This window comes from Paramisgurnus dabryanus, chromosome 15 (genome assembly GCF_030506205.2).
Source record: "Paramisgurnus dabryanus chromosome 15, PD_genome_1.1, whole genome shotgun sequence".
Classification (NCBI taxonomy): domain Eukaryota; kingdom Metazoa; phylum Chordata; class Actinopteri; order Cypriniformes; family Cobitidae; genus Paramisgurnus; species Paramisgurnus dabryanus.
The window spans coordinates 5,005,660-5,027,424 of NC_133351.1; the positions used below are offsets into that span (position 1 = coordinate 5,005,660).

General features: G+C 35.4%; 1 protein-coding gene across 2 annotated transcripts in view; it reads right to left on the reverse strand.

The window, feature by feature from the left end:
- Nucleotides 1–7,755: 7,755 nt before the first annotated feature.
- slc4a3 (solute carrier family 4 member 3) overlaps nucleotides 7,756–21,765 on the reverse strand; it is a 96,038-nt gene continuing 82,028 nt past the window's right edge. For both annotated transcript variants that reach the window (XM_065252273.2, XM_065252274.2), the window contains 8 exons: nucleotides 20,964–21,158; nucleotides 20,591–20,806; nucleotides 18,429–18,518; nucleotides 18,086–18,252; nucleotides 17,468–17,721; nucleotides 14,048–14,217; nucleotides 12,913–13,086; nucleotides 7,756–9,683 (listed from right to left, as the gene is read on the reverse strand). In XM_065252273.2, the coding sequence (XP_065108345.1) occupies nucleotides 9,606–9,683; nucleotides 12,913–13,086; nucleotides 14,048–14,217; nucleotides 17,468–17,721; nucleotides 18,086–18,252; nucleotides 18,429–18,518; nucleotides 20,591–20,806; nucleotides 20,964–21,158 (1,344 nt within the window). In that variant the 3' untranslated portion in view covers nucleotides 7,756–9,605. The remainder of the gene's footprint in view (nucleotides 9,684–12,912; nucleotides 13,087–14,047; nucleotides 14,218–17,467; nucleotides 17,722–18,085; nucleotides 18,253–18,428; nucleotides 18,519–20,590; nucleotides 20,807–20,963; nucleotides 21,159–21,765) is intronic.

A 21,765-nucleotide genomic window follows, 5' to 3' on the forward strand; every position in this document is an offset into this window, starting at 1 on the left:
CGCGATAATCACACGAAAACAGGAATTCGTTATACGATCATGAAAAACGCAGAAATTCGTGATAATATCACAAAAAAAGAATAAAAAAATACGTGACTGGGGTGCGTTTCCATTAACGGATGTTATGTGAAAACGCAATTTTAGACATTAATTTCTCACAAAAAGTCATTCCAAAAACCATGGCGAAAGGTGTATACGACTATATACGGTGCCGTGCAGACTGACATGCGGATGACATTAAAATACCGCAAGAGCGACTGGAAAGCATACAAAACAGTCAACCTAAATTTCATTTTATGTTTTTTTTTTTTTTGGTTAGGTGGAGTCTTTAAATAAGCCCTTTGGGTATTCTGCCTCTCCCTGCCCTGTATATGGATTGTACTTTTAGTTTATTGTATATATTTTATATGTGTACAAATAAATTACCAAACCAAAAAAAAAATCATACAGAACAGTTGACTCCTGAATCGTTATCGCACTATTTTGATGTCATGCGCTTGTCGGTCCTGACGTAGTAGTCGATGTAGTCGAACACACCTCTTCTGTAGCATCAAATGGCACCATAAACACTCATGGTCCACACTTTCTTGATGTAACGGCTCTTTAAGTCTGCTGCAAAGCCAGCACAGGTTTGGGCTCAATGACTGAAAAGGGGGCGCCCATGAGCACCCTTTTGAATCCTACGGTCTTGTTTACTTAATGGAGAGATGCACGTGGCGGCCATTTTAAGTCCACGAGACCGAAGCTCCACATGTGGTGCGGCATTTGGGAGGCAGCCGGTCTTGTCCTGCAACCAATCATACCGCACCATATTTCCGTCCTTACAGAAAAACGCTGGGCTTTTTTGTGATTATTGCGGGCAAAAATCCATGATCTTACAGCATGTTTTCTTAAAAAATGCGATGGAATATGCAGGATATTTATGCGATGAAATTGCGAGAACTTGCAAAAACTGTGGGAACTTGCAAAAACTGTTTGCAGCTTTTTATTGATGTTCACGTCACATAATCACGTCACTTCCATGGCAACAGGGGACACGGCTGTGTTTGTGTGAGGTAAATGCAACATTTTTCAACTTTCTGCTAAGATATATGTGATTTTTGCTACGAAAATGCAGGGATTATGAAATCATGCAAGCCTCGCATATTTTGTGCACGAAAATATGAAATTAATGCTGCGAAAGTGCAGCGTATTTGAAAAAATGTAAATATGCGGACTTTATGCATTGAATCATGCAATCGCATAATCGCATTTTTCTGGAGGGACTGATATTTAAACAATGATCTTGTGACTTCACGCACAACAGGTAAATGTAAAAAAAAGTAAAACAAAAATAAAATAAATTGCAGTTTACATTGCAGTTTTAAAATTGCAGTTTACAGGCCTAATTTTTGCGATATATGTGAGTTTATGCGAAATTGCCGCGTTTCCAATGTGTCATTTCAATTTGCGGAATTTGAAGGGTAACGAAAACGAGCTGTCAAAAGGCTGAATAATGTTTGCAATGAGGCACATTATTTTGTAACACGAGAAACTTTAAACACATAATAAATATTTATTCTGAGACAAAAAAATAACAATTTGTTTTACAATGCTCTGAAAACTTTTTTCATTATACAGAATAGCAATTTTGTACTGCTATTAAAATATCCACATCACATCATCATAGTATCGTATTGCTAATGCTAAAGTAATACATCTTATATACCATACGAACTCAAAACGTTTGTCTTATTTTCTGACAGACAAACTACACTTTTGAATGAATAACCAGGCAACACTTTGAGATCTACTGGAGGACTTTCTGAAAACCGCTAACCCGCTACTAAAATTAAACTTAAGGTATTATAATGTGTGTTTATCTTCCTTACGGTATTAGGATCTAGGGTTCTTATCTTATCTGGATCTAAAGTACAGAGTAAATAAGCAATGAGTATTAGCATGTGACAGAAGTTTCTTTATACAATGAACAATTGTGTACAATTATGTATTTATGCTTTGAGATGCTGAAAGTGTTGGGTATTAAAATATAAATAATAAAATTCATCCTCAATATGTCTGATTGTCATCTTTGTCACTACTACAGGAAAATGGCAAACATCACAGCATTAAACAGAAAATTAAAAATAAACCATCTTAGACATGACAACTCGGAGATAAAGGTACAAATGCTGTCACTGGGCTGGTTCCCTTTAAAAAGGTCCTAATATATACAATTTAGGTACAGATGCGCACCTGTGAAGTACTAATATGCACTTTTACGATACAAAGTTGTACTTTTTAAAAAGCAGTCCCATTGACAGCTTTTGTACCTTTTTCCCGACAGCATTTTTCATAAGATCAGATGATGGTGGTCCGCACAAAACGATTGGCATCACCTACCAAACTTCAGACACATTTGTCTTTTACCAGTAGTACAATTTCCCTTTTTTATGCCTCCAACATTTAAACACCACTCATAGGAAATGGCAAGTGCTTCATTTTATCCCACATATTAACCTTATTAAGTTGGTCTACGGCAAAATCTCTAGGATGCAAACGCTCACTTTCTAGATATCGCAGTTGTTGTCGGTATCTACTGTATTTTTTTCAGAAGCAAATGCAGTTATCACTACCATAAATAGCCCAGCTGTGTGTGTACAGAATGTGATTAAGCGCTCATGAGATGAGTTACAATTACATTTAGCCAGTATAGCTACATTGATCATGAATTATCTAGCATGTGCTTCATCTGTCAGTTTATCTTCATCTTATCATGAAAAAAAAAACTGCATACATGTTCCCGCAAGTACATCAAGTACACTACAGTATATACATTCACTGGGTCACACTGCGAAGAGAACCTAAACGCTTTTATATAATAATAATAATAATAATACTAAAGCTTGTGCTTTAGTACTTCTCTTAAACCGCTGGTGGGCATTTAAAAAAATACAGTATGCAAATAAATAAAAGCAATAAGTTACATAATAATAAATCTAAGTGAAAGCAGCAATTAGCACTGTGCTTAAAAGGTTATTTACAGCGATGCCATACAGTAGAAGAAGAACCATTTCTGTCATAGCTATTTATAATCTGAGTAACAAAGAACCAAAGTTATGGAACAATTTAACTAAAAAAAAAAAAATCTATGTCATCATAAAGTACCTTTATTTTTAAGTGTGTAGGGTTAAAGGGCACCTATTATGCAAAGTCCACTTTAACAAAGTCTTTGGACATAAATGTGTTTTGGCAGTGTGTGGACACAAAAACCCTACATTGAAAAAAAATCCTTTTTTAATCCCCATTAAAACAAATCATTTGATTTTCTTGTTAATGTGACATCACACTGATAAAGCTCCGCCCATGGACACTAACTGACTGGTTTATTTAACCCTAAAGCTTTTTTAAATGTGTTTGTTAGCACATCGTAGACTGTATTCACAGGAATCAGATCTATTTTAACTGAAAGCGCTCACTGTCTGTTGGTAAGGAAGTGTGGAGCTGTGGCTCGTTTGCATTTACAGACATAAAAACAATGCTTTTTGCGCACCCAAATAGGGGCATTTCGGACATGCTATAATAAATGATCTCTGGGGTATTTTAAGCAGAAACTTCACAGACACATTCTGCACACACATGAGACTTATATTACATCTTGGTAAATGGACATTACACGTCCCCTATAAGATGAGCATTTTAAAACTGGACGTTTCATGAGTCACCCTTTACATGGCTGAAACTAACAACCTGTAGATCACTAAACTGGTGATAAGATGACAGTCAAGGACAAAAGCTGTGCACCAATAATGTGTCTAGAAAAGGGTTCAGAAGTCAATATGCTTGTGACCCTACGTATGGTCATTTTATTGGCAGACCCCAAAACCGCCAGCTAAAATAATCAGAAAACAAACACTAAAGTGCTGACCTCTTTGAATAATCTTAAATGAACCGGTAAAGTTGGTTGTGTGGACAATAGAAAATTATGTAAAAAAAAAAAAAAAATGCAACAGATCTGTTCATTTCTGGTTGCAGTAATATTTTACAGTGGGAGATGGTGTATGAATACAAATTTTACTCTGTAGCTATCAGAAAACATCTCTCGCATTTTTTCCAGTTGCTTGCTTGTATTATGTTTACTCAGAAAAAGCCACATAAAGCCTGCATGTAGAGATGGCAGTATAAAACATAAGTGGCAGTGTATTAAACTACTGTAATAAACAGACAGTAGTCTATAAAGCACCAAATGTGACATATATTCAATATATAAAGTAAACTAATAACGGTAACACTTTACAATAAGGTTGTATTTGTTAACATGAGTTAATGCATTAGCTAACATGAATTAACAATGAACAATACTTCAACAATACATTTTTTAAAATCAAAATTTGTATCATGTATCTGTTAAAATACATGAATAACTGTATTGGCATTAACTAACATTAACTCTTTCCCTGCAATTGACAAGTTATCTTGTCAATTAAGAGAAAACATTTCCCTGCCACTGCCGCTTCCCTGCCGAGTTTTTTTTTGTAATCTGTAATTCCGTTATTTTGTATTTTTGAAGAAACCTACCCATATTTGAGAAGTGATAAAAAGAGAACAAATGAAGATATGATGAAACTTTTTGCCGTTGTTTTTTTTTCAAAGCAGATGTTTTTTTTCATGTTAAATATGTTTATATATTTATAGAAGGGTCAAAAAAACGGTTTGGCAACATGAGAAATTCAAAAATCTTTTTAAATAACTTTTAAAAGCATGCATCAGGTTTATTTCAATGCACATAGTGTATTTATTTAAATTTTAGGCAAAAAATTACATTTGAATAATTTTTATGAAAGTTAAGACTGAATGGACCTGAAAATGTCAAATGGTGTAACCGCCAGTTGCGCCATAGAATGAGAAATATTAAATATTGTATTCACCTTGATGGCATGTAAACGTAATCATTACAAAAATCATTTTAAAATATAATTTTATTAGTTATTTCTAAATGTACATTTTTATATTTGTCCTGACATATGCTGAAAACAGCTCTGTTTTCAAAATAATCTTTGACAAATTATGTAAAAATATGTAAACAAAAAATCATATTACACTGGACTAGATGATTATATTTTATTTCACATTTTTTATGAATGCATTTATTGGTAACACTTTATTTCGATAGTCCACTAGACATTTTACTAATTATAAGTAACTTTGCACTTACTTATCAACTACCAATCTTTAGAGAATTAGTAAACTGTCTGCTTAATATCTACTGTACTAACACTTTATTGCGATGATATCTCAACAGAGATTCAACTGTCTATAAGTATCTTTGCAGGTGCATGTCAACTTAATTCACTAACCCAAACCTCTTCCCTAACCCTAACCCTTACAGTCTACTAATACACTAATGACAGTTGACGTATAGTTGCAAATTATTGAAAGTTAGTTGACATGTAGTTGCAAAGTTTTTTATAGTAAGTAGAATTTCCAAAGTGGACTATTAAAATAAAGTGTAACCCATTTTTTTATTTTAAATACTAGTTACACCAATTGACACAGACCGGTTACACCACATTGACATTTTTGCAAGTATCCCCCAAATATTATTTCAAAATGAAATAAAACCAGCAATTTTAGTCCTTAATAAAATAATTTATGCAAAAAAAAATTTAACCCTTTTACATTAAATGTATGTTAATTGAACCCTACAGACACAAAATATTAAACATCACGTCATTGACCCATAAACATACAAACATACTTCCTGGAAGGCATTTTGTGAAAATCACACAAAATGCTGGCGGGCAAATGTTTTGAAAAAAGGCTGGTGGGGAATGAGATAACAAGGATTAATAAATGCCAAAAACGTTATTGGTCATTGTAAGTTCATGTTAGGTAATACATTTACTAAAGTTAACAAATACAACCTTTTTGTAAAGATTTACCAAAAACTCTTATCTGATCTATGCTATCCATATTGATTTTATAACTCTGTCTGTCAACAATTGACTCATTTGAGTCTATTTTCATTATTTCTTGGGCATTTTGAAAGGAAACATCTGAGACAAAGTTGACACTTAAATTACTGTAGCATAAAATTATGTTTTGCTCATGTTCAAAATGAAATCTCAGATTATCTTCACATTATGTAAACTAGTTTGTGAATGCAAAGTGAACCGAATGTAAAGTTTCTTGTCAACAGTACCTGCATTGCATACGCATACTTTATTTGGTGAGCTACACAAGAGCAACCTTTGAACAGGAGACCTTTCCTCTGGGAACCTAACATCTGTTGCTTTCATATCTGATAAACCTGCCGCGTGAGTTTCACGTACCCAGTTTCACATTCTTTATTAATTACGGCAAATCTATCTTCATCTAAATCCGTCCATAAAGACAAACAGACGAGAAAACGTTCAAACCAGCAGTCTGTCATCAATTTACTCTTTCTGCATTTTCAATAGATCTATGCCTTCATATTAAGTGCTTCAAAGACCCGCAGATCACTCATTACAACATGAACGGGTTGAAAGCACCACTTAGCGCTTTCCTAGAAACTAAACGTCTATTCGGAGTAGTACAGTATTTCAATATTGCACAATTTCCTCAGTTTTTACACTAAAATGGGGAACAAAGACCAAAAGAAAACATGTGGAATATGTGTTTGGGGATGAAATGAGCCAGTGCTAGCGTGACTATATCAAAACGATCAATAAATGTGCTACACGCGAGGACAGCGCAGTGCAATACTTTCTGTTTTGAGATCAGACTTATAAACAATAGTGTCACAGTTTATCAGACTATTACTTTGATAAGCAATGAGAAATGAAATATTTAGAAACGCTATCAAAAAGAAATGCAAAAATAATGATTGTTTTCATATATGCTGCCCTGTCTGCCACTGGTGGGTCAAACACAGTGCCGCCCCAAACAGAGCAATGTTTTTAAAGCGCCACAGAGCCACAGTGTTTAACCTATGAATGGCTCACTTATGGTTGTACCTGCATACTGTATTAAGCTAATTGGAGAAAGTATTTTAACATCAAACTTCTATAAAAGGCCGTATACGGTAATGGGACGTGATGAAAGTATGAAAAGTCTGGGCGCTCCCTATTTATAGGAGCTGAGGGCCAATTAGCAAACCTGCGTGACCCTGACCAACAATTTGGCAGAAAGTTTCATTGGAGTCAAAGTCTCTTGCCTCCGGTCTGTATCCACATGTACACTGGCAGTTTAACAGCCTTTGGACTATCATTGATTCAGAAAGTTATGCACAAAATGCACGTTTCTATGGCTTTAACCTATTTCAGCTAAATTATGTAGTGCAGTGTTTAAAGGGACACTCCACTTTTTTTAAATATGCTCATTTTCCAGCTCCTCTAGAGTTAAACTTTAGATTTTTACAGTTTTGGAATCCATTCAGCTGATCTCCGGGTCTGGCGGTAGCACTTTTAGCATAGCTTAGCATAGTCCAATGAATCTAATTAGACCATTAGCATCGCGCTAAAAAATAACCAAAGAGTTTCGATATTTTTCATATTTAAAACTTGACTCTTCTGTAGTTACATCACGTAGCTACTAAGCATCACGTGCTAGTCAAGTTTTAAATAGGCAAAATATCAAAACTCTTTGGTTATTTTTTTGCACAATGCTAATGGTCTAATCAGATTCTATGGATTGTGCTAAGCTATGCTAAAAGTGCTAGCGCCAAACCTGGAGATTGGCTGAATGGATTCCAAAACTGTAAAAATCTAAAGTTTAACTCTAGAGGAGCTGGAAAATGAGCATATTTAAAAAAAGTGGAGTGTCCCTTTAAAGAACGCCACAGGTATTGAACGCACACATGCACGCAAACACAATAATAATAATATTAACAACAACAACATATTTCGACAATAAATCCTACTTCTCATCCTAATTTTCTATATGGTAAGAAAACACTTGAGCAACTTAACTCTTTCTCCGCCATTGACGAGATATCTCGTCAATTAAGAGAAAACGCTTCCCCGCCAATGACGAGATTTTCCGTCTTTCCGCAATACCGCTATTTTCCACTAGGTGGCGCCCTTCCGCAACTTTTTAAAACCGGAAGTATTGCCCTATGGCAAGCGGCTGCATGTCCGTGTCTGTTTTAAAGATCGCTCTGAATGGGATCTCTATGAAAAGTCCGTCACAAAAATGGAATTATCTCTGCTTTTTGCTCAAAATGTGGTGTTTTTGCAGAAACCTACCCATATTCAAAAGCTGATTACAAAAGAACCACTGAAGGTAGGAAGAAACGTTTTTTTTTGTTTGAAAGCAGAGGGTCTGTTCTTTCATTTGGTATATTGTATGTTTATATATTTAAAGAAGAACATTTTCTGGAAGGCATTAAACTTTGGTGAAAATCATGAAAAACGCTGGCGCTGGCTGGCAACTTTTTTAAAAAACGATGGCGGTGAAAGAGTTAAAGGTGCATTGTGTAACTTTTAGTAAGATCTCTTGACAGAAATGCAATATAATATACATTACTATATTATTAGTGGTGTATAAAGATCTTACATAATGAACTGTATTGTTTTTATTACCTTAAAATAAGCTGTTTTTATCTACGAACTGTGGGTCGCCCTACATAGAAATCGGCCATCTTGTTTCTACAGTAGCCGTAAACGGACAAACTGATCTACAGAGCGCGTTTTGTCTCTACGTTGTCTCAGACGACAAAATTTTTGTCCTGTGGCGGCTACCATATGCATTTTGAAATGGAGGGGTGAGCTATTGGTTGCAATTTGCACTCTCACCACTAGATGCCCCACTAAAATGTACACACACCACCTTTAATAAAAATAGACCTCCAAAAAAATAAATACAAAATAAAATTTCTGCATTAAATCTGTTTAGAGGGAAAATGTTTGAGTTGAATAAAGCCGTTAAAGGTGCAGTAAGTGACATCTAAACTATCAAAAACCTTTCAACTCTTTTGCAAATACAATCGCTCAACGATGACACCTGAAAGCTTCTGATTGGCTAAACAACAGCAGTCAGATTTCTATTTGCCTGTCAAAATGTTTTTAGGAATAGTACACATTGCTTCTTTAGGTGAGCCATTGGATGCTGCTAAACAAGATTGCATTCGAATAGAGCCGCGTTACTACTTTCCGATGTTTTTGAATATGACGACACCTATCCTTCTTCTTCTTCGTTGGGGGACTCCTATCCCAGGGGCTCACGGGATAGTAAAGTGTCCATAATGCACACTTCAGGAGCTTGCCGGTAGTTTTTCGAATACTATGAATTCGGACATACTACAGAACTCACCTCGCCCATTAGCCTACTATTTAGTACGAAAGTAGATGGTTTTGGACGCAGAATTACTAAACAAACTGCACTTCTGTTCAAACCACGAAGGGCAAGTGCATGGGTCACATCTAATTTTAAAGGTCCCTAGGAAGCAGTAATGATGTAGGCCACTTATTGAGTAACAAACGATCACGGGGTAAAAGTTAAATCAGATATATCCAAAACGTTTTTAGACTGAATGATTACAAAAATTTCAAGTACACATGTGAAATAAAGGTGAAAGATGGCAGTGCAATTCTTCATGACAGTACTGATTTTGTAGTGGCTCATGTAGGAGAGCTGTTCTGTGTCTAGACAAGCATGTGGATTTCGTTGTATTCATCACGGCCATCTTCATCAAAATTAGGTGTGTCTTCATCTGCATCTAGCTGTAAGGGACAATAAATCATAATATTAATAATATTCATACTGGAGTCAGAAATATGACAACAATGTTCCTCAAACCTGCAAAAAATACATTTACTGGGTGCAATTTTAGCCATTTACAAGACCAACAAGGCAATCTGAATTGACCTTTACGAAAATAAACCATGTTTCTTTCTTCTTCAAAATTAGTTTTACTACACTAACCATGGTTTAACTATGGCTTTTGAAAACCATGGTTGTCAAAACCATGGTTCTTTTGTGGTTCTACTATCCATGTTTTTTATGTTTTTTTTTAACTGTAGTAAAACCATGGTTAATTTTTTAAGGGAAATTTAAAGTCCCCATGAAATCAAAACTGATAACTCTTTTTTGGCAACGTTCATCATAAAAAATTTATCCGCGTGGGTCATTATTATTATTATTTTTTAATTCATGTACCCTCATAAATGTTAATCGAAATCTGAAAATGTACTGAAAATGCGATTCTTCTCTGATGACGTCAGCTTGATGGCTTGGGTGTAGCATCTGTTAACCCCGCCCTCTCCAAATGTCAGTTTGCTGCGAGTTCCAAGTCTGAATGAAACTCCTACTTTTTATATCCAATCAATTCACAGTGAAACACACAAGCCACGCCCGCTATTTTCCTGATGATATAGGGGTTTTGCCAACACTATCTCACGAGAATTCGTAAATATTTTAAATATTTAAACTTACCACATTCGTAAGTTTTTCGTTGCTTTTGTTGTTTTTTCATGAGAATCGTACGTTTTTGAACGATGAATTCATACGAATTAGCCAACTCGTAAAATGTACAAATTCTCATGAGATCAGGCTGGGTTTTGCACAAAAAAATTAGGGGGCGTGCAGACCAGCGCTTTTACGCCCGCAAACCGGCGCATGTTATAAATTGTTTACAGTGGAAGCTCTGTGTTTTTTAAAAAAGCCAGCAGCTAGCGGTTTTCTTCCGCTCTGACAACCAGAATTGAAAAATATTCAACTTTGGGTCAAAAGCTCCGCTTGTTAATGTCAGTTCTCACATGGCCATCCAATCACAGTGGAGGAGGGGTGGGACATTACCACAGCAACCAACCGGCTCACAGCTTAAGTATCACAGCTACCAAAGTGCTCAGCTGAAGAAAGCTGGCACTCAGCTGAAAAAAAAAACAGCTGACATTCAGTGTCCTCCAAGCGTTTTCAGCAGTGTTTAAAAGTTTTGGTGTGCACGCCCCCTTTTTCATTAAAACAGGTCACATCACTGTTTTTTATGTGCTTCATCAACTCTTTTCTGCCACAAGTTAATTCATCAATTAAGAGCAAACAGTTCCCTGCCAATTGCGAGTTTTTCCGGGAATCTGAATTTCCACTATTATCCTCCAGGTGGCACTCTTACTCAACTTATAAAACCCAAAATATTGCCTTAGGGCAAACCGTTCAAACTCTGTGTATGTTTTGATCATCGCTCTGAATCTGATCTCTATCAAAAGTCCTTCACAAAAGTGCAATTATCTTAAAATTTGGTATTTTATAGAAACCTACCTAGGGCTGCACGATTCCAGGAAAAATGATGATCACGATTGTTTTGTTCAAACTTTTGATCACGATTTGAAATCACAATCATTCTCTAAGTGAAGAGCTTCTATTCACTTCAGTATTTTTATTACACTTTACAGCCATGTATATAAAATTAGGCTATATATATGTTATATATTATAAAATATTTTATTGTTTTGTAATATTCACAGCTCCCATTCTCTTTTTAAAACATTTAAAATCATTCCGCAAAATTCTGCATAGATTTTGCAAAAGAAATCAGCAGAAATAGCAAAAATAACTTACTCCTTATCCACTCCGTATACTCTGACTCCACCCATATCAAGCAAACACATTGCTTGATTCTAGACTGTCTGCTTTGTGCTTGGTCTTTACTGATTAATCACAACGATTGTCTTTAACTAATCGTGGGGCGCACATATCGTTATCATGATAAAAATATGATTAATCGTGCAGCCCTAAACCTACCCATAATTGAGAGGTGATAAAAAGAAAACAAATTAAGGAAGGATAAAAGTTTTTGTTGTTGTTTGAAAGTAGAGGGTCTGAGGGTTTGATATATGATATGTTTATATATTTAAAGAAGAAGGCATTAAACTTTTGTGAAAATCATAAAAAATGCTGGCACTGGCTGGCCACTTTTTTTAAATGCTGGCGGGGAAAGTTATAAAGAAGATGTTTAACTCAAGATGCCTTCAAAGAAGTTATGGAAGATTAGCATAACTTATGTCTATCACGTATACAGATTGATATTATTTTTCTTCTTCTCATTGACATTTAACTACTAAAACAAAATAAAATAAATGCAACAAATAAAAATACACAGCTAGGTGAGCTGAATACCTGAAAAGTTTATAGATATTGCTATCAGTTTATACTGCTGTTAGGATTTTTTCGACAAGCAGAAGCGACAACACCTGTTTTCCGGTTTGTTCATGTGACATTCACCAAAAAGCCTATTCCATTTCAGTCAGAAATACATCACAATACAGAAGTGACTTACTGTTTACAGGGACTTTAAGGTCACAAAGACAGAATAGTTTTTTGTTAAATTAACACAATTTTGGTATTTATTCAAATATTGCAATTCAATAAACGATTTTCTTACTTAGTATTTTTGTCTTGTTTTCAGTAAAAATATCTAAAAAGTGACCTAGGAAAATAAGTCTAGTTTTTAGACAAAAAATTGAAACTTTAAGTAAATAAGTGCTTAAAACAAGCAAAAAAATCAGCCAATGGAATAAGAAAGATTTTTTTGAAATAATTTCCTTTTTTCATAAACACTTAATTCAAGAAAATATACATCATTCCATTGGCAGTTTTTTTTTTTTTTGCTTGTTTTAAGCACAAATTCGCTTAAATTTAATATTTTTGGTCTAAAAACTAGACTTATTTTCCTAGGTCATTTTGCTCATCAAGAAAATACATCTTAATTTAAGAATTTTTAGAAATTTTTACTGAAAACAAGACAAAAATACGAAGAATTTTTTTCTTGGAAATCATTTTTTGCAGTGTGTTCATGTCATTCAAGATCAACCAACTGTTCTCAAAGGTAATCGATTTCTTAATTCTGAAATTAATTCTAGCCCTTTTCTTGATGATTTACTCAGTGTAGCTGTTGTATATTGGTTTTAAGTGAATGTCTGGTGTTTGGTTAGCACTTGAATGAGATGGGCGTACCGCAGCGAGTTCTCTTTCCTCAAAGATCCTGGTCAGGATGAGTCTTCTCAGAGGCACGGTCATGATGAGGATGAAGGGAAAGGCCAGAGACGCTACCGTCGACTTCACCACCCACAGCAGGACGATACACAGCAACTGAATAATGGTGAACATGTTCATACGCCAAGTCTTCACCTGTGTGGGATACAAATCAGGACTTGACTTATAAAGGTATTTTAAACCCTAAAACGGATCCTAGAAATTTGTCGACATATTTTGTGTACAGATATGTTAAAACACGTTTCAGATGATTTCTGTATTGGGTATGTACTCCTGTTGCTTTAACACTAGCATGCACTTCAGCTGGCATGGACTTCATGCAAAACCCAGCGTGATCTGAAATGTTATCCCAGCATGATCTGAGATCATCTTGTGTGCTTCAACAGAGGCAGGAAAATCTAAACTTTCAAAAAGAGGAATTTATTTGGTCGGGTCACAAGTTTGCTTGTTCAGCTTGTGACCTAGAAATAGTTCAGAATCATAAATATTGCCTTTTTCATCATCAGGTTTAATGTGGTCTCAGACTCAAGAAACATGAATTCATTCATGTCTGCCAATGAATTTGTCCTGAACACTTGTTAGACAAGGTTTTGCTTTTTTGATATTTGTTTACAAGTGCAAGAGAAAATGGTGATTTGTGCGCCACCTGGTGGGTGCTTCAAAAGCATTTTACAAAAAAAGATGTTTTGTTTGTTTAAAAACAGCAAACAGGACTGGACAAAGTGCTGAGCAAAGTATAAACCAAAAACCACCAATTCATAGAAAAAAACTCACTGAACACAAGATTTCTTGTAAAAGCCAAAGTAAATAATACTTTTAAGGGGTATTTTAAAAGCAGTTAAAGACTGGATATGAGCCTTGGGCAAGTAGACCTCAGATTTCGTGTACTGTAGGATTATATGGATGGAGTAGCTCAGATAGATAACTCGGTGCCAACATGTTTAAAGATTTAAAAACAAAGAGAAATATTTTAAACAGAGGATTTGAACATACCATCGTATAGAGAGCTGTGCGAAAACTAAGTACAAACTCATAGCATACATGTAAATCAAACGGTCACTCCTGCATCTGTACTAAACCAATGGGATGCGGTTACCTTGGTAACAAAGATGTGGTCAGGGTGATGCTTAGCAGGTGTGACCATCAGTGTGATTCTCTCATACAGCTGGATACCAGTTAGAGAAGTGATGCCCATGTACAGGAATATGCCAAACAGCACAGCCAGAGGAATATGACGCAGCACGTCCGTCATAACTATAGACAAACCTGCAGACACAAGACACGAGTTAGGGTGAAATAGTAGACATTTTCCCTGACTAAAATTGCACATTATTCTCTTACAAATACAAACAAAACAATCTTGAGGGATCCGAGATGTAGAGTGGTCTCAAAAGGTACACTTTTGGATACTTTTTGGTCACATTTAATAAAATTTATTGCGATTTAGGTATTTTTAAATGCCTAAATTCGTCTTAGTTACACATAACAAAAGTAAAGGCCGTGTGCTACAGTGAGTGTCTGAAACTCCTTTACCTGCAATAATTTTTTTAATTTATTAATTTGGCTGTTATTATTCTGTATTTCCAGATGAAAATAGGAAAGTAAGAACAATTATTATGGAAGTCAATGGGTGCCTTCAACTGTGTGGTAACCATCATTTATCAAAATATCTTATTTTGTGTTAAACAGAATAAAGAAACTTATCTTAAGTTTCGCAAATACCTTTTGAGTGGATGTATACCTTTAAATTAATATAACTCTAGAAGTCTAATCTTGGTTTAGTTTTAAAGAGTACACAGGAGGGTCTGCATGTAAAAATCTAAATAAAAAAAATCAAGATAAAATCACAAAAAATGTGGTTTGCGTCACAATTTTAATGGTTTTATCAACAACGGCCACTAGGTGTCAACTGTTTGCTGCATACTCTTGTCACAAATTAATAAATTACTGTCACTGCATTACTATTAATGCAAAAATGTTCTGAAATATAAAAAACTACATTCTTAGAGCTTTCCAAAAATACATAGTTTGTCAACATTTTTCAAGATTTATAATAGGATATAGTGTTATGAATACATAATAATTCATATGCATTCCTATGGGAGGAGGTCATGTAACAAAAAACTGTCACTACATTATTTCTATCATCAGATGACCTTGAAAACTACCTTCTGAGAGCTTTCAGGTGATAAATAGTTTGTCATGATTTTTTAGGTTTAGAGTAGGAGTTTAGTGTTATAAATGTGTAAAAACAAATTTGGCCTACACGTGGGCCCGTGACTTTTTAGAAACTGACTCTCACTATGTCATAATTTTCTCCAAATGGTGATGAAATATGAAAACTACACTCTTTGAGCTTTCCAACGATATAAAGTTTGTCAAGATTGTTTAGGTTTAGAATAGGGTATTAGTGCTATATTTATGTAAACCAATCGGGTCCATCTGTGGCCGTGTGACATTTTAGAAACGGACTCTACGTCACTAATTAGCCCAAAATGGTGATGCAATATGAAAACACTCTTAGAGCTTTCCAATTATAATATTGTTCAGGTTTAGGATAGGGTATTAGTGTTACATATAATACCAAAGTGGGCCCACCTGTGGACCCGTGGCATTTTAGAAAATGTCCCTCACTATGTCATTCCTTTACCAAAATGGTGATGATAATAAAATCGACACTCTTATGGTGCATTCACACCAGCCGCAGTATAGGCGGCAAAAACGCGTTATTCGCGCGTAGTTGGACGCTTAAACATTTGAATTTACTCACTTCATTTGCGCGTGAAAGCCGCACGTGAAATTCTAGTCATTCGAGACATTCACATGGAAATTCACATCATAGAAGGGGCTACTGCGACTCCACTGAGACTCCGCCCGCTTCCTGTAATCATGTCATTACTACAGCATGGTCCTGATTGGTTAACGCGGCACGGAAATCCGCCGCAGTTCAGATTTTTAAACTCCGCGGCAACGCTCCATTCGCGGCACGCCTACCGCACGTTCCGTGCCAGTTGCGGCATGCCTACGGCTTGTACCGTGCCGCAGGATGCCTAATCGCGTCTTTGCATTGACTTAACATGTAAATCACTCGTGCTTGCCGCCTCTACCGCGTCTGGTGTGAACCCTGCATAAGAGCTTTTAATTTATATATAGTTTGTCATGATTGAATAAGATTTCACGTGTAAAACACTGAAGTAAACGTAGGTGTCCCGCTACCGGGACAGTGACATTTAGCAGGATATAAATGTTTTTCACAAATGAATCAATAATTCTCCCAACATTATTTGTTATATAAAACACTGTTTAAATATGTTGTATTCTAAACCTTTTCAATGATACATAGTTTGTTGTGATAGATAAAAATTACATGCAAAATATTGAAGTAAACTTAGGTGTACTGCCTATGGGACAGCGCCACTTAAAGGAATATTCCATTTTCTTAAAATAAAAATCCAGATAATTTACTCACCACCATGTCATCCAAAATGTTGATGTCTTTCTTTGTTCAGTCGAGAAGAAATTATGTTTTTTGAGGAAAACATTGCAGGATTTTTCTCATTTTAATAGACTTTAATAGAGCCCAACATTTAATACTTAACTCAACACTTAACAGTTTTTTTCAACAGAGTTTCAAAGGACTCAAAACGATCCCAAACGAGGCATAAGGGTCTTATCTAGCAAAACGATTGTCATTTTTGACAAGAAAAAAATAAAAAATATGCACTTTTAAACCACAACTTTTCGTCTAGGTCCGGTCCAGCGTGATCTAACGTAAATGCGTAGTGACGTAGGGAGGTCATGTGTTACATATATAAAACGCACATTTGCGGACCATTTTAAACAATAAACTGACACAAAGACATTAATTAGTATCAGTTGACATACAACAACGTAGGACCGGTCCTCTTTCAAGACGCTTGTAAACACTGGGGCGGAGTTTCGCGTTCGTCCTCTGTGACCTCTTGACGTCATGACGTATTGCGTGGGGTTACGCTGACGTATCACGACCGGATCTTTACGAAAAGTTGTGCTTTAAAAAAGCATTTTTTTTTCTTGTCAAAAATTACAATCGTTCCGCTAGATAAGACCCTTATGCCTCGTTTGGGATCATTTATAGTCCGTTGAAACTCCGTTGAAAAAAAACTGTTAAGTGTTGAGTTAAGTATTAAATGTTGGGCTCTATTAAAGTCCATTAAAATGAGAAAAATCCTGCAATGTTTTCCTCAAAAAATATAATTTCTTCTCGACTGAACAAAGAAAGACATCAACATTTTGGATAACATGGTGGTGAGGAAATTATCTGGATTTTTCTTTTAATAAAATCGACTATTCCTTTAAAGCAAACATGATGTGAGTGATTTTTGGGTGAAAAATCCCTTTTTTACACGTAAATACACGTTTCGAAACCCTTAAAAGCCATAGAAACATTTTACAATCACATCAAATTATATTTTACAATGACAATCCTAACTCATCACAATCACAGTTTTTTTTTCAACTAGATCAGGCGTCTTACCCACTAGGACAGCCACACACATTCCTGTCACCCTTTGCTCTTTGACCTCTTGGATCATTGGCTTCTCTCCAGGGGCCGTAGCTTTGCTCATGACCGTCAGAGCGTTCACATGTGTTACTGAGCGTACTGTAGCTGCAGTAAGCCAGGGCAGACCAAAGAGCGGGCAGATAGCTCCTAAAATCACTATCAGGAGGAGATCCAGGTGAAAACCTGAACCCTTCACCAAACGTCTCTCCTTCTTGCTCACTATTAAGCTGTTGAGGACGAGAGATGTAGAACGAGTCACATGCTGTATATTGTAAGTAAGATTTGTAGCATTAAAGTTGACCTTATTCAGTCTATATTAAAGATACATGTTCTTTACATTATGTAGGATTAGTTTATGGAGAAAACGGTAAAGCATGAAAAAAGATTTTAGTTGGATTTTCACAGACTGGGTCTAGTGATTTCAAAAACGTAGTCAAATTGTGAAAAAATGCAATTCTCAAAACATGACCACAAAAAAATAACTTCTGCTTTGAGGACTGCATGTCACTGTGCGCATGCATTTATTATATCAAGTCGGTTCTGTTGGAAAGTACCGTTCATGTAACATTAGTTTACACACGCTATACTTACGAGGTGATCTGAGTCTCCATAAAAATAAGAATAAAAACCAGCAGGGCCGGGATCACCGAAGCGGCCATCATCCAGATGGGGAAAGGCTGTTTATCTCCGAACGGGCTAATAAACCAGCCTCGCTTGTCCGGAGATGTGACCGAGAATCCAGAGGGGACGTTCAGCTTCTGCAACCACAAGAAACACAAGCGCCTACATCCCAGGATTCATTGCTTCCGGCACTCTGCCAAGTCAACCACACTTTAATGCAGTCTCTGCCTTCAATTACAGTCGAGTACTTAAGTTGGAAGAGAAGTTCCTTTGTGCTAATATACTGCACATGAGAGATATACAGTATGGTTACCTGCGTGTATGTATCAGGGATGGAGATGTCCACTAACACAGAGATCAGGATAGAGATCGGGATCCCGAAATCTCCAATGATTCTTCTGGCCTAAAGACAGAAAGTAAATGTTATTTTGTTAGCTCGAAGCTTGTATTGTCGAAAATCTGCTTTCCAATAAAAATACTTTGACGTTTTAAAACAAGAACAATTTTTCTTGCAAAATATTTGAAATAAAAAGATATTAAATATTGTTTTTAGAGAATACATCTCGACCCAAGTTTATTTTGTGTATTTAGTAAGGTTTGTGCTTGAAACGAGAAAAGTGTTTGCCAATAGAGAAAGGAAAAAAATTGCACGTTTAAATAAGTTTGTGGTAACACTTTACAATGAGGTTGTATTTTATTACATTAATAAATGCATTAGCTAACATGAACTTACAATGATCAAGTTTTCCAACACTAATTAATCTTTGTTAATGTTAGTTAATGCTAATACAGTTACAGTAGTTAATGGTTATTAACTCATGTTATCAAAAAATAGGAACAAATGCACTCCGTCCGAGGTGCGAGTCAAAAAGGATAAATCCAAATATGTAACACAAAATAATGACTGCACACTCACTTGCAAAATAATTTTATTGTCACCAACGTTTCGGCATATAGCCTTCGTCATGGTATGCCTTGAGGAAGGCTATATGCCGAAACGTTGGTGACAATAACATTTTTGTGTTATTAACTCATGTTAACAGTTAGACTGCAAAAAAATGACTTTCTTACTTCGTATTTTAGTTTTTAGTACAAATATCTTAAAATTCTTAAATCAAGATGGAGTTTAAATAATAACTTAAATAATAAATAAAATAAGTGTAGTCTTTAGACAAAAAATATAAAATTTAAGTGCATAAAACAAGCGAAACAATCTGCCAATGTGGTACACTGCAAAAAAAAAATATTTTCAAGAAAAAAAATTCTTAGTATTTTTGTCTTGTTTTCAGTAAAAATATAAAAAAAATCTTAAATTAAGATGCTTTTTCTTGATGAGCAAAACGACCTAAGAAAATAAGTCTAGTTTTTAGACAAAAAATATCAAATTTAAGTGATTCTGTGCATAAAACAAGCAATTTTTTCTTGAATTTAGTGTTTAAGAAAAATTTTCAAGATTGTTTTGCTTACCCCATTGGCAGATTTGTTTGCTTGTTTTATGCACAAAATCACTTCAATTTGATATTTTTGGTCTAAAAACTAGACTTGTTTTCTTGGGTCGTTTTGCTCATAAAGAACAAGCATCTTTATTTAAGAACTTTTAGATATTTTACTGAAAACAAGACAAAAATACTAAGAAAATGTTTGAAAATCATTTTTTGCAGTGTAAGCAAAAAATCTTGAACTTTTTGCTTAACCCATTGGCAGATTTTTTTTTTTTGTTTTATGCACAAATTCACTTAATTTTTTTTGTTTTAAAACTAGACTTATTTTGCTCACTAAGAAAATGCATCTTGATTTAAGAAATTCTTGATATTTGTACTAAAAACAAGACTAAAATACTAAGTAAGAAAGTCATTTTTTGCCTTTTACAACTTTTGATTTTCAATAATGTATTGGTAAATGCTAAAATTAACATGAAGTAAGATAAATAAATGCTGTAGAAGTATGGTTCATTGTTGATTAATGTTAGCTAATGCATCAACTAATGTTAACAAATACAATGTTAAGTGTTACCAATTTTGCTTTCCAAGTAATTTTTCTTGGTTAAAGGATCATTGAATAAAAGACCAAAATGTGACCCTGTATGTGCGTATTTTTACTGTTCTATATACTTTTATCAAAAAATAAAAAATAAAATAATAATAATAATAATGTAGAAAAGCTGTCATTGGGATGGTACCCTTTAAAAAGGTCCTAATATGTACTGTTTAGATATGGACATACATTTGGTAATAATATGTTCCTTTGATGTACTAATATGCACTCTTTATGTACAATGGTGTACTTTTTAAAAGGATACCACCCCACCGACAGCTTTTGGTGGCCTTTGTGTACAAAAAATCATAATGTAAAGAATAATCTGTGATATTACTTTAATATTGACTATTAATTTAATATTGAATATTGACTGAATTTCAAAAACAGGGTCACGTATCTAAGGTTTTGAATATTTTTTTGGACTAAAACTGGATATACCTTTCCACCGAGGAACCTGCTGTTCCTGAACTTTCTCAGAAAGAAGGCCACAAAGAAAGTTCCTATCATGAGCACTAATGACAGCAGGGCCGTGTTGGGTTGGTTGAGAATGGGTTCTTCAATCACGCCATCCAGTGGAGAAAAAAGTCTGGGTGTGAACACTTGCACTGCAGGAGTCGTAGGGTAGCTTTTAAGCAGAGGATGTTCCTGAAATACCTGAGAAAAAATATATATAACTTACAGTAACAGTAGTTTTCCTGGAGCTTAGAGCATTGTGTCTGCAGCACGAAAGTACACAAAAACGTATACAAAGTAATGCATTAGAAGTGGCTTTAGATAACTGCACAAATGTAAATGTACAGTGAAGATGTACCTTAATTAGCTTGGAAAATGTTTCATAGATGAAAATGAGGGAGATGAGAAATGCAAAGATCTCCTGTGTGAAAGGAGAGATGTAGCGGACCAGGAAACTTCCTTCAGCTGCCACTATAACCAGAACTATGAAGATGAGCCAGAACCCGATCCACACTCGGCCGGTGAGATACTCAAAGCCCTGCGCCTGGCAGAACTGATAACAAGACAGAAGAAAAAACATCAGAAAGCTGCTCTAAGAAATTATTTGACAGATTATTTTAAATGGCACCTATTATGCCCATTTAAGTCTCAGGTGTGCCCAAATGTATCTGTGAAGTTTCAGCTTAAAGGCGCTCTAAGCGAATCTGTGCGACGTCACTTTTTGTTGATGTTTGAACTGTTTTCAAACAAACGGAGCGTAGCTAACTCCTCCACCTCCCTTCCGTGCTTTCATGAACGCGGCCAACCCCCACCCCCAAATCCTTCTTGTCGTTTATTGGCTGGAACACTTTGTTTTGTTTCGTGGTGCTAGGTTTGGCCACTGTGTTTTTATTGCCGTTTGTGGAGCCTGGGCTGTCTTAAGAGATCGCGTTTTTTTACAGTTTGATCAGCGGTCAGGTAGCAAGCAGGTAGTGAGGAGATGTTTGCTGTATGTAACAAAAATGTTTTATGGTCTTAAACGCATGAATTCGCTTAGAGCACCTTCAAAGGATTTCTCCACTTTCATAAAAAATCCATATAATTTACTCACCCCCATGTCATCCAAGTTGTTGATGTCTTTCTTTGTTAAGTTGAGAAGAAATTACGTTTTTTGAAGAAAA